Source organism: Malus domestica, chromosome 16 (assembly GCF_042453785.1).
Source record: "Malus domestica chromosome 16, GDT2T_hap1".
Taxonomy (NCBI): domain Eukaryota; kingdom Viridiplantae; phylum Streptophyta; class Magnoliopsida; order Rosales; family Rosaceae; genus Malus; species Malus domestica.
In genome coordinates, this window is record NC_091676.1 from 33,474,402 (window position 1) to 33,486,114 (window position 11,713).

At 37.8% G+C, this 11,713-nt stretch overlaps 1 protein-coding gene across 7 annotated transcripts; it reads left to right on the forward strand.

Annotated features, from left to right (window-relative positions):
* Positions 1-1,705: 1,705 nt before the first annotated feature.
* LOC103440803 (two-component response regulator-like APRR2) lies at positions 1,706-7,558 on the forward strand. 7 transcript variants are annotated; one of them, XM_070815827.1, is made up of 13 exons: positions 1,706-1,983; positions 2,424-2,466; positions 2,807-3,027; positions 3,551-3,630; positions 3,766-3,832; positions 3,967-4,013; positions 4,165-4,242; positions 4,339-4,890; positions 5,115-5,255; positions 5,601-5,921; positions 6,009-6,077; positions 6,178-6,267; positions 6,849-7,558. In XM_070815827.1, exons 3-13 carry the CDS (start codon positions 2,898-2,900, stop codon positions 6,855-6,857), a joined length of 1,584 nt encoding a protein of 527 aa, XP_070671928.1. In that variant the 5' UTR covers positions 1,706-1,983; positions 2,424-2,466; positions 2,807-2,897; the 3' UTR covers positions 6,858-7,558. The 7 variants fall into 7 exon arrangements, with proteins under 7 accessions (XP_070671928.1, XP_028951715.1, XP_028951717.1 ...); XM_029095882.2 differs by having other exon boundaries at positions 6,915-7,558; XM_029095886.2 differs by lacking the exon at positions 1,706-1,983 and adding an exon at positions 2,018-2,248.
* The last annotated feature ends 4,155 nt before the right edge of the window (positions 7,559-11,713 follow it).

Below are 11,713 nucleotides of genomic sequence, written 5' to 3' on the forward strand. Positions count from 1 at the left end.
ATTTAGAACTAAGATCGTGTTGTCATTCAAATGTATCAAATAAATGAACAATTCGTTTTTAATGTGTTAATGCCTATGATTATTTGATACATTAAAATGATAAATCATTTCCGATTCGAATGATCTTTTATAGGAGTAATCTTCAAATAAAGAATAAGAAATTGAATGATCCCAATTATAAAATTCTACAATAAAATATATTATTTGCAAGTAAAGAAATAAGCTAAATGATATGTCTCCAATAAGAAATAGGCTTAAATGTTAGAATGGTCCATATGTTTTAGTCATTGGGTCAATTTAGTCCTTATGTTTTCAATTTGGCCAATAATATCCTGACTCCGCCATAGCACGATATTGTCCGCTTTGGGCCATGCCTCACAAATTTGTTCTTAGGCTTCCACCAAAAGCGCGTCATGCTAGGAAGAGAGGGGCATGTACATATAAGGCCAGGGATCAACCCCCACCCCGCCGATGTGGGATACTACAATCCACCCCCCTTAGGGAGACCGACATCCTCGTCGGCACATCCAAACGGACGGTGAGTATGGCTTTGATACCAAACTACCACATTCCGACTCCGCTGGAACACGATATTATCCGCCTTGGGCCACGCCCTCACGAATTTGTTTTTGGGTTTCCACCCAAAATATGCCATGCTAGGAAGAGAGGGGTATGTACATATAAGGCCAGGGACCAACCCACCCCGCCGATGTGGGGTACTACAAATTTGGTCCTTGTATTTATCTTCGTAAGCCAATTAAGGACATTTCCATCTAATTTATGTAAAAAAAATTAAAAATTATTATAAACTTATTTATAAAATTATTTATTTGATTTAAAATATTTAAAAGTAAAACAAAATAAAAAATTAAATGATAAATTATTCTCCTCCCAACTCTTTGACCTCCTCCCTAACGTTACCCCTCTCTTTTTCTATGTCACAACCTTAATCATTTTTCAGATTGGAAGTTTATCTCTTATATGTGTTTTTCTCATTGATTTGCGTTTTTCTGTAAAGAGAAAGAGTAATTATATCTCTTATAATTTTTCTTATGAATTGTTTAACAGAGATTGAATAAAATGTTTTTAATTAGCTAACAGAGACAAACACGAAGACTAAATTAGCCAAATCGAAAACATGGAGACTAAATTGACCATATGACTTAACACATAGACCATTTTGATATTTACAAGTTCGTGAACATTTAAGTAATAATTCAATCATCAATATCCATTGATTTCTCTAGCATTATCTTTGAGGAAATGCAAATATTTTATATGAAAAAAACTAATGAAAAATGCTTGAAAACTTTGAGTTTTAATGATAGGGACAAAATAAGGAGTAAAATGAATAGTAGCAGGATTGATTTTTTAGTGTAAAAATATGATTTTTTGTTAAAGTGAATAGTAACGAAAGTTTTCCGTTAAAGTTGTTTTTTATATATCATTAGGAGAAAAAATGACTTTCCGGTAGGTTTTTGGGATATGCACTAAAAATAGGACTTGGATCCTCTACTGAGCTAATGGAGATGATCCTCCTGACCACTAATCATGGACCATTGGATTTTTATCCAACGGCTACAAACAGGGAGTCCTTTTAAAGTTATAATAATCATAGCCGTTGGATAAAAATCCAACAACCCATGATTAGTGGTCAGGATGATCCTCTCCATTAACTCATGAGAGGATCCAAATCCCTAAAAATAGTTCTTAGATAGAGAGATTTTATATTGGCCTGTAAAAGAGAGAGATTTTATATTGGCCTGTAAAAGAGGGAACCTCTGCATATTCTGTGGTCCGTAAACACCCGATGGTAAATGTGGGCAGAGGAGGTCTCAGACAGCCTTCAGAAAACGCACTCAAGCCTCTCTCTCTCTCTCTCTCTCTCTGTTATAACTTATAAGTAGCTGTCTATATACATCCAAGAAGTGGAAGAGGACCTGAAGAAGGACGGAGAAAAAGCCTTTTCTTTCCACATTTGAGGTGACAGTTTTTATCCATTTGTGTTTGGTAAAGAGTAAGAGAGATTTTATCTTTCACTGCATTTTCTTTGACCGACATATCGATCGTGTTAGTGTATGCGTTTAACTTTTTCGCTTTGGGGAACTTACTCTTAATCTATATTATAGTGCTGCCTTTTCTGGTGCTTTTGAGCTTAATTATATGTCCATGCATGCCTTTGCCTAAGTTGTGAAGTCTGTTGTTTTAGTTTTCACTCTCAAGAATTTCCCAGTTTTTGTTTCAGACGGTATTGCCTTTTCTTAGTTAACCTCATCATTTTCTTCTGAGATGATAAAGATCTTACATATATTACTGTCTGTTGTTTTAGTTTTCACTCTCAAGAATTTCCCATTTTCTTGTACCTTTCACAAGTTTTTATTTATTTGGCATAGATCTTACATTTGGTTTTTGTCTATTTGTAGTTCTGGAAAATTAGCATTAGCAAATAAGACCTTCAGACTTTGGGTAAAATCTCTCTCTAATTGTTCCAATTGAGAACTCTTATCATCTGTTTTCTGTCTAATTTCTTCTTTCTTCTATCTTTTTTTTTTCCAGAAAATAAAAAAGTGGTAGAAAATAAGACCTAATGCATAATTTGAATAATGGGGTGTCCCTAGATTTCCAAAATGTACTGGGAATCTATAAGTTAGCAGCACCCCAGTTTATAAATTGTTTAGTCTATTGTGATTTACTTACTCATATGGTTTATTTTATTTACTTTGATATTATCAGATCAAGAAAAGATGGTTGGCTAAACAATCTTTTATTTTTATTTTTATAAATCTCGTTTTGATTAATCTTGCAGAGTTGATTAATTAGATGGTGTTGGTTAAAAGCTGTGATCTGCAACAGCAGTACACAAGGACAGCAGCCTGAGAAAGGATGCCAAACCAGCTATGGTTTGCACTGCCAATGATTTGCAGCAGTGGAATGATTTCCCGAAGGGCCTCAGAGTTCTTCTTCTTGATGGAGACACCACTTCTGCTTCCCAGATAAGATCAAACCTTGAGGCGATTGATTATATTGGTTAGAGATTATTTCTTTCTTGGCAAAACAATTTTGTTTCCGAAACTAGAAACATATTAATTTCACTTTTTTCTCATTTGTTCATTAGTATGCTGGTCTCCATTTTCAAAAGCATCTTAATTATGATGCTTCTTTATATAGATGCATTCTCTATTTCATTTAGATGTGGATTTGGATTTTACTCGTATGGAGCTTAGGAAGCTACCTGACCATGGAAGAAGAATCAATTCTTACAATTCTCAACACCACCATTGGTTTTATTTCCCTTTTTGTTTTGTTTACTTTTTTGTTAAATTGAATAGTTGGCTAGGCGTTTGAGTTTAAATAATGTAAATCTCTGAGCTAAACAGATGTGTTGAATGCAGGGAAAAAAATTCATGCTGTTTAGATCTAAATAGCTTAATGACATATATAGCAGTGCTGGTTTAATTCTAAATGATTATACTGCTTTAGTTTAATCTGTTTGTTTCACTGTTTCGCTTGCGTATACACATGTTGGGTAACATTATCGTGTTGATTACAGTTACTGCATTCTGCAATGAAACCGAAGCATTGTCAGCATTTTCAAGCAACCCTGAAAGTTTCCATGTTGCAATTATTGAGGTAATGAACTTAAAACGAAACTATAACGTAATTCTTTTCAAAGAAGTTTAACATGCTTCTGCAGAGCAATGATTCTTAATAGCTAATTTAAATGTTTGGATGACAAAAGCAATCCACTCTGTTCATTGGTCCCAGGTAAATGCAAACAATGGCCATTGGGGTTTCCAATTTCTGGAAACTGTTAAGGAGTTGCCTATCATTAGTAAGTTTAGAAAGTAATTCTAACCATTTTAAGTTCGCCATGAAACTGTGTTCTGGATTTTGTGATTTGTAGTTCGTTTCTATTTTAGTTCTTTAATCATTTTGTTTGTTAACCCGCTTACTTCTTTCTTACAGTGACTTCAAACATTCATTGCCTGAGCACCATGATGGAGTGTATAGCAGTAAGCTATCTGCTCTGACCTGTTAATTAACCTTTCAATGGAACCGACAATTTTGTGATTCAAGTTTAGCTCTACCGTCTTAATACTCAAACCACAACTCAAGGTTCTAACTTCATTTCCCTCATATGTTGTCATGTCGGTCTATTTTCAGCTTGGTGCAGTTGAATTCCTGCTTAAACCAGTCTCTGAGGACAAACTTAGGAATATTTGGCAGCATGTGGTCCATAAGGTCTGTCGAGTATGGAAACGTTGTTTCAAGATCTACCACAAAGTATTATGCAATTCTTGCGAGTAGAAATTTTCTGATTTTGTAAATCCTGAGCAGGCATTCAATGCAGGAGGAAGTGTCATCTCTGAAACGCTCAAGCCTGTCAAAGTGTCAGTAGTATCCATGTTGCAGCCCAAACAGGAAAATGAAGAACAGAACTGTAAAATCTCAATGGAAACAGAAAATGTTCTGCGGGTCCATGAAAATGACCAAGAACAATCAGCAGGGAGTGATAAGTACCCAGCTCCTTCAATGCCGCAGATTAAACAAGGATCACGATTACTGGATCATGGAGATTGCCTATATCAAATTAACTACATGTCAGAGAAGGTGAGTGGGGAGCATGACAGTGAATCTAAATCAATCGAAACTATGTTTTGCAATCCAATTGATGAAAGGAATCTTCGCATGAGAGAACCTCGTCATATGCCTAGGAAGACGGTGATTAAAGAGGAAAATGACTCAGGTGATGGGTCTAAGAGTGAGGTTAATATGTCCCATCACCCGGATAATATAGACAGTGGCAATGATAATGGTGCTGCTGCTGAAAATCTGAGTAAAGCATCAGTTCCCAATACTTCGTGCAAATCTAATCGGAAGAAGATGAAGGTACTTAATTTAACAGTCAATATCATGATAGATTGTTTGAGCTTTTTCAGTTCGTACCCTTACTAGTGCAGACAACATTTATGTGTGTTGGTCATGCATTAGTGCACTAGTTGTCCTCTTGGAAAATTATGTACTAAGTTGTGCTACTTCAATTATTAAGTACGTAAGAGCAATTGAAGATTTTGAAAATCTTATTACATTTGCGATTTTATGTTTGGTTTCAGGTAGATTGGACACCTGAACTGCATAAGAAATTCATGAAGGCAGTAGAGCAATTGGGTGTGGATCAAGCCATTCCTTCTCGAATACTAGATCTGATGAAAACTGAAGGTTTGACGAGGCATAATGTAGCAAGCCATCTCCAGGTGCGTATTTTTCTAATTCTTTGATAACCAATCATGTTCTGTTTCGTTATAATCATTTCCTTGAGTGATTGAACAATTTCAGGTTGCGATTGCAAGCAAACATTTTTATACTTGTTATTTTATAATTACCGAAACACATTCCTATGATTGCTGATGATCCAAAGCTCAGCTCTATCCTATCGATTCCCATGAATGGGATAAAATTTGTGTCCAAAAAACTCTTCTACCTACCAGTTAAAGCTTCAGTTATTTTAATTAATCCTTTTTTGTTGAGTGTTCATATCATATTTGGCATTTAGTTTGTGAACATGAGATGATTGATTAGTATTGTTACCATGCAAGCAGAAATATCGCATGCATAAGAGACACATTCTACCCAAGGACGAAGACCGGAGATTGCCGCCGCCGCATCATCCTCCAGGTGCTAGAGATCAAACTCACCAAACGAGTTATTATCCTCATAGTCACAGGCCTATCATGGCCTTCCCTCCATATCATTACAACAATACCACTCTATCAATGCCACCAGCCTATCCTATGTGGGGATCACAGCCACCTGCCGGCAGTCATCCAGCCACCGTCCAGATGTGGGGCCAACCTGGCTATCCCCATTCTCACTGGCAACTGTCAGATCAAAGTTGGCAGTACTGGAACCCTTATCCAGGGGTAATGTATTGTTCGTCATCCTCACAAGTAAATATATTTTGTAAATACAATCTGTTTGTGTTTAAACCTAAATGCTAAACCGTACAGATGCAAGCTGAAGCATGGGGTTGCCCAGTAATGCCACCTGAGCAAGGTGGCTATTCCTCTTATCCTCAAGTGAGTATGCCAATGAATTAAAATTTCTACTACTCTTTGGTTATATATGTAATATATACGCACAGGTGTTGTTTCACACTCATTTGTTTGAAAATTGCAGAATGCATCAGGTTTTCAAAGTGCAGGAGGTCATGTAGTTGAAAACGGCCATAGGTACAGCATGCCACGCAACTCTTTCAACATTCATCTGGTAACACCACAAACCCAGCTTCTTCGTTCATGCACATTGTTCTAAATTTAGACATTGCATCTAACTAAACTTAGTGAAAACCTTGAATTTCTACTGTGACACACAATTTCAAGCACAAGGCCTTGAATGTCTGTTCATTTTCTTGACTGAAATGCCCTTCCGTGTGATGAGGGGCTCACGAGGTTAACCAACAGTAGTTTACCAGACATTTTAATTCAAAGTGGGACTTGTTTTTGAATTGCAATGTTTGATAAACTACTGGTACCAAAAGTGAAATTTAGCCTTCAACTGTTATTTGTCCAATTGGTCATCATTTTGTGTGAAAAGCATTACAAAAATCAAAATGAACAAGGAAAAGCCACTCATTCAATTATATGATCGAGAACGACTTTGTGTTTGCACCAAAATAATGCTTATCCATGTTGGGCTAAAATGTTGGTTGAATCATTTGCTACTTGAATTAGACAATACATTTTATGATACGCTATGACTACTCTGGCTTCAAAACACATATTTGCATGCAGTACTTGACGGGAATCGTTATTAGTACTTCAAAATGGTTGTCATGTATATATTTTCAGTCCTTTTGAAGTGCCAATGACAGCTCCGGGACATATCTAACCGTCAGGGTAATATATATGCTGCAGTCAGAAGAGGTGGTTGACAAGGTTATGAAGGAGGCAATAAGCAAGCCATGGCTACCCTTCCCTTTAGGCCTCAAGCCTCCTTCCACTGAAGGTGTACTAGCCGAGCTAACAAGGCAAGGCATCTGCAACATTCCTCAGATCAACGGCTCCCATACACAGGGTTAGTGTTGTCCTCCTCACTTCACTCCCCTAAACCCTAAACCCTAAACCCTAAACCCAATCAAGTCAAGGTCCATAACTTCGTGTACAATTTAGGCAGCAAGGTATTCTTTTTCTGTCAAATTTTAACATGTTTTGGACACTTGATGCCGTGGGGTTGAGGAGAACGAGACTACATCATCGATCGTCATCCAAAGCGCTCCCTACGGAGAGGGACAGTAAGCTTTTGACATTTGACAATTGGGATGGCCATGAATTAGACACGTTTCCTCGTCGTGTGGAAATTATTCAAAATTGCTCATTGTAAATAGTTCCAAAAGACAAGGGCCTAGCTAGTGCGTTTGTTGCACATATTATCTTGAACTGGACTAGTTTCAGATATTAATTTGGACTGGTTTAGAATAGACTAAGCTAAACTGATTTATAAAACGTTTGGTACAATGTCGTATTAAAAAGCAGCAGAATAATAAAAATTAATTCTCCTTTTTTTTTTCTGTTCTTTTTCCTTTTCCTTCTATAATACGGTTGCAGAGGATTTCAAGTCCTCTACTTTTTGGGGGGAGGGTTTCGGTAAGACCGCCTGATAAAGCATTTTGTTGACATGAATCCGACTTAATCTCATTAAAATCAGTCTTTACTCGCACCAAACATGGACTAGTAATCGTTGCTAAGCCTGTTCTAACAACCACGCCCTTGGTTGTGAAAAAAAAATAAAAAAATAATAATAATGGAAGGGACAGCTGTCTACTCTGCCATCTGCCTTTACCATGAGGGACTTGTGAATATGGCTAGTTCTTCCGTGACATACATGATTTAGAAAAAGGAAAAGATCATTAGAAGTGGTTAATTGTTTAACCACTAAAATAAAAAAATAAAAAAAACTCTCGCAGGAAAAATTATTTGCGTCGCATAAAATACAGACAAAATAAATTGATGAGATGAAAGAGATTCGAGTGAATGGAAAGGGAAAAATGAAGGATCAATTCCACTTTAACTCTACTTGAACACATTTGATATTTTTTTTCATTTACCGACAAAAACTTGTGCTCAAAAGCTATTTATTTTGAGCACAGGTTTTTCTGGTCCAAGTTTATCTTGGTTTTAACATGAATAATTTTCCTTGGTTAACGTTAGTTGTAGTTTTGCCAATATTCGAGGGTTTCTTAATTTTTTTGGTCCTTAGGCTAACTACGACTAGTTGAATTTCGTAAGAGAGGAAAAGGTTTCTTTTTAGTACGTCTAGTTCACCAGGTTCTACCACTGCAAGGCTAGTTGCCATTCTACCATTACGAAAGTAGTCCAAGGGACAGGATTCCAGGATTTTGAAATGCGGATTTGGTGTATCTTACGACACAAGTTGACGACAGCCATGCACCACCTATGTCTGAGTTCTCAAAGCGGCACCCCTCTTTTTCAAGAGGATTAGTGGCATGTCAAGCCCTGGTAAGGTTATTCACTTTGCATCGAATTAACACACATGCTCCACTACACACCTAGAAAAAGAGGATGAATCAAAACATAGTTGCTACACCAAAACTGGGCACAAAGAACCAACCAGACTGACCTAAAGGATCCAATTTTTTCCATCATTTTCGTATCCGTAATATTGCGAAAAAAATGCCTGACTCCAAGTTGTTCAAGAATAGTGGCGTTGAGTTTATCCAAGTTTCTCATGCGTGGTTCCTGCCACAACACTTTCCTAGTGTGTAGTGACGTTCGTTGTTCAATCACGAAAAATAGACTCAGTCCACTTATTTTTATTTCTCGAACCGAAAGATCCATGAATTGGTATCTTAATGCATAAATGGTCCCCTGTTTTTTTGGGACCGACATAATCATTTACGGGCCCTCGTAAATATGATTTGCGAGCGTATTGAGTAACATAATAGTGAAGTAAAGATTTTTAATACCGGTGTTGTATTTCAAGTAGACGATGGCATTTCTCGTAAACATCCCCGAAACCTCTCACCTCAACATCCCATCCCCCACAAAACACATGCATGGGCCCTTGTAAATATTATTTGCGAGCGTATTGAGTAACATAATAGTGAAGTAAAGATTTTTAATACCGGTGTTGTATTTCAAGTAGACGATGGCATTGCTCATAAACATCTTCACCATCTAGAGATAAGTAGAAGAACACCATGCATTGATGGGTGGTGGGGGCGGATGTAGACAAGTTGATCAAGGCAGTGGATTGTGAATCCACCATGCGCATATTCTATTCTCATCGTTCACCCATAAAACTTACTCAATCTAATTTTCATTTTAAAATTGGATTTGAAAAGGGGATACAAAAGTATGGTTGTTGGTTTCTTCACTTGCAAAAGATAAAAGTTTAGACCTAAAATACATATATATATAGGGGGGAGACAATGAGTTTTTTTTTCCAGAAAATATCGATATGAACATCATGAACAGTTCGGTAATAAAACCGGTTGTTGCTGTTACTTTATTCTTGGTTCCTTCTTCTCCTTCTTCCATAACCCGAGCTTAAAGAAGGAAGAGATAAAAGGGCCCTTTAGAGAATGTGGTCAGAAATCCACAGTAGAAATGGCTTTTCTAGCTTGTTAGTAAAATCATTATTTTTTAGGGTAAATTACATAGTAACCCCTCAGGTTTGAGATCTATTACAACCACATACAACATCTTTAAAACATTTCACTTTCATACCTCACGTACTATTTTATTTCAAAATAATACATGCATTACATTTTCCATCCATTGATTCGTTAAGTACTGACGTGGCTGCCACATTTGTGCCACATGGCTACCAAATATGTGCCACGTGGAAAAAAAATTTAAAAATAAATAAAATAAAAAAACCTGAATCTTGAAATAAAAAAACCAAACTGAAACCCATTCCCCCGACCCAACTCCTCCCTCCACTCTCTCACCTCCCCTCCCATCCAAAAACCCACCCCACCTCCCCCGCAAAGCCCCACCCCACGATAGCGAGTTGGAAGCAAGCGAGTCGCCAGGAAGGAGTGAAGGAAGCAAAGGAAAAGCCCAGGCGAGAAGCTCCGGCGAACCTCAGCGTCGATAGCAAAGGTCTGATTAAAGACACCATGGGAATTATCCGCACCATCTCTCTCTCCTATGTGAACTTGAAGAAATTGTATTGTTTATTTTCTGGGACGAAAAGGAGAGAGATTAAAGAAATGGGAAGGCCGTGTGGTGTGGCGTGGTGACTGGTGGAGTGAAGTGAGAGGAGAAGCACTGCCGCGCACCCCTCACCTGGTGCTTAAGAACCGGCGATTCTGCATGCCATGGACAGATCCGGTCGGCTCGACCTGAGAACCGACGATCTGCACGGACTCAACATCATTTTCTTTGTAGCCGTTTAAATTAAGCCCAAAGGTGAGAAAAAAAGATAAAATTGAATTCAAAAGTTCAATTTTTTACATAAAGTTTATGAATTTATCGTGGGGTGGGGGAGTTGCGGGGGAGGTTGGGGTGGGGTAGGATGTGGTGGGTTTTTGGATGGGAGGTTGAATCATAGAGAGAGCAAAGCTTCGAGTTGGGGAAGTTGAAATTAGGGTTTTTACAAGCTTGAATCGCAGAGAGAAGATTGAATTGCAGAGAATTGGGGTGTGATTTTGAGGGTTTCGAGGGTGTGGATGTGGTTTTGGAGGTGAAGGTAGGGGGGATAGATGGAGGCTGAAGGAATTAAGCTGCAGATGTGGTTTTGGTGGTGAATGGAGGGGGGACGGACGGAGAGGGAAGATGAGGTTTTTTAGCCGGCGGCTCTGTGGGATCTGATGAGGAGGGCGCCATTTTTATGGGTGTGGCGTCGGTTGTGGAGAGAGAAGGGAGGGAGGGAGGGAGGGAGAGGGTGGATGGGGTGCAAGAGAGGGATGTGAGTTAGGTGGGGAGGGAAGATGGGTTCTGGGGATTTTTTTTTCCAATTTTTATAATAATTTTTTTTTACTTTAATTAATTATTTTTTAAATGTATAAAAAAATAAAAAATTTGCCATGTAGCATAAATTTGGCAGCTGCGTGGCACAAATGTGGTTGCCACGTTAGCTCTTAACGGATGAATGGATGAAAAATGTAACGGAGGTACTATATTGAAATAAAATAATAGGTATGGTATGAAAGTGAAATATTTTAAAGATGTTGTATGGGGTTGTAATAGATCTCAAACCTGAAGGATTACTATGTAATTTATCCTTTTTTATAATATAGGAGTAGCTACTTTCTGGGGCAAGGTACTCTTCATTCTTCATTTGGAACTAATGAATGTCGGGTCGGGGGTTTATGCCTTGTTTTATGATGAGCCCAAACGATGGATTCAATAAGTTCTTGCCAATAACCATGGCTGCTGGATAGAAACATTAAACTAAAATGGAGGGTTATGGAGTAGTAACAAATATTTGATTGTATCTCTTTTCTTCTTCCCCCTTCCCATATCAGTGTGATCGACATCACTCACATCTTTGATTAGTCTGTTCATGCGGAGCACACAAAAGATGACTAGAGGGAAAAATCCTGGCCCAGCTCTAAAAAGGATGATACAAACAAAATTGATGAAAATATCCGAGTGAATGGAAAAGAAAAAACAAAGGATTAATTCCACTTTAAAGAAACACGGTATAAAAAAGGACCCATTTTTGAAATTTATTATCTGCATGGGAA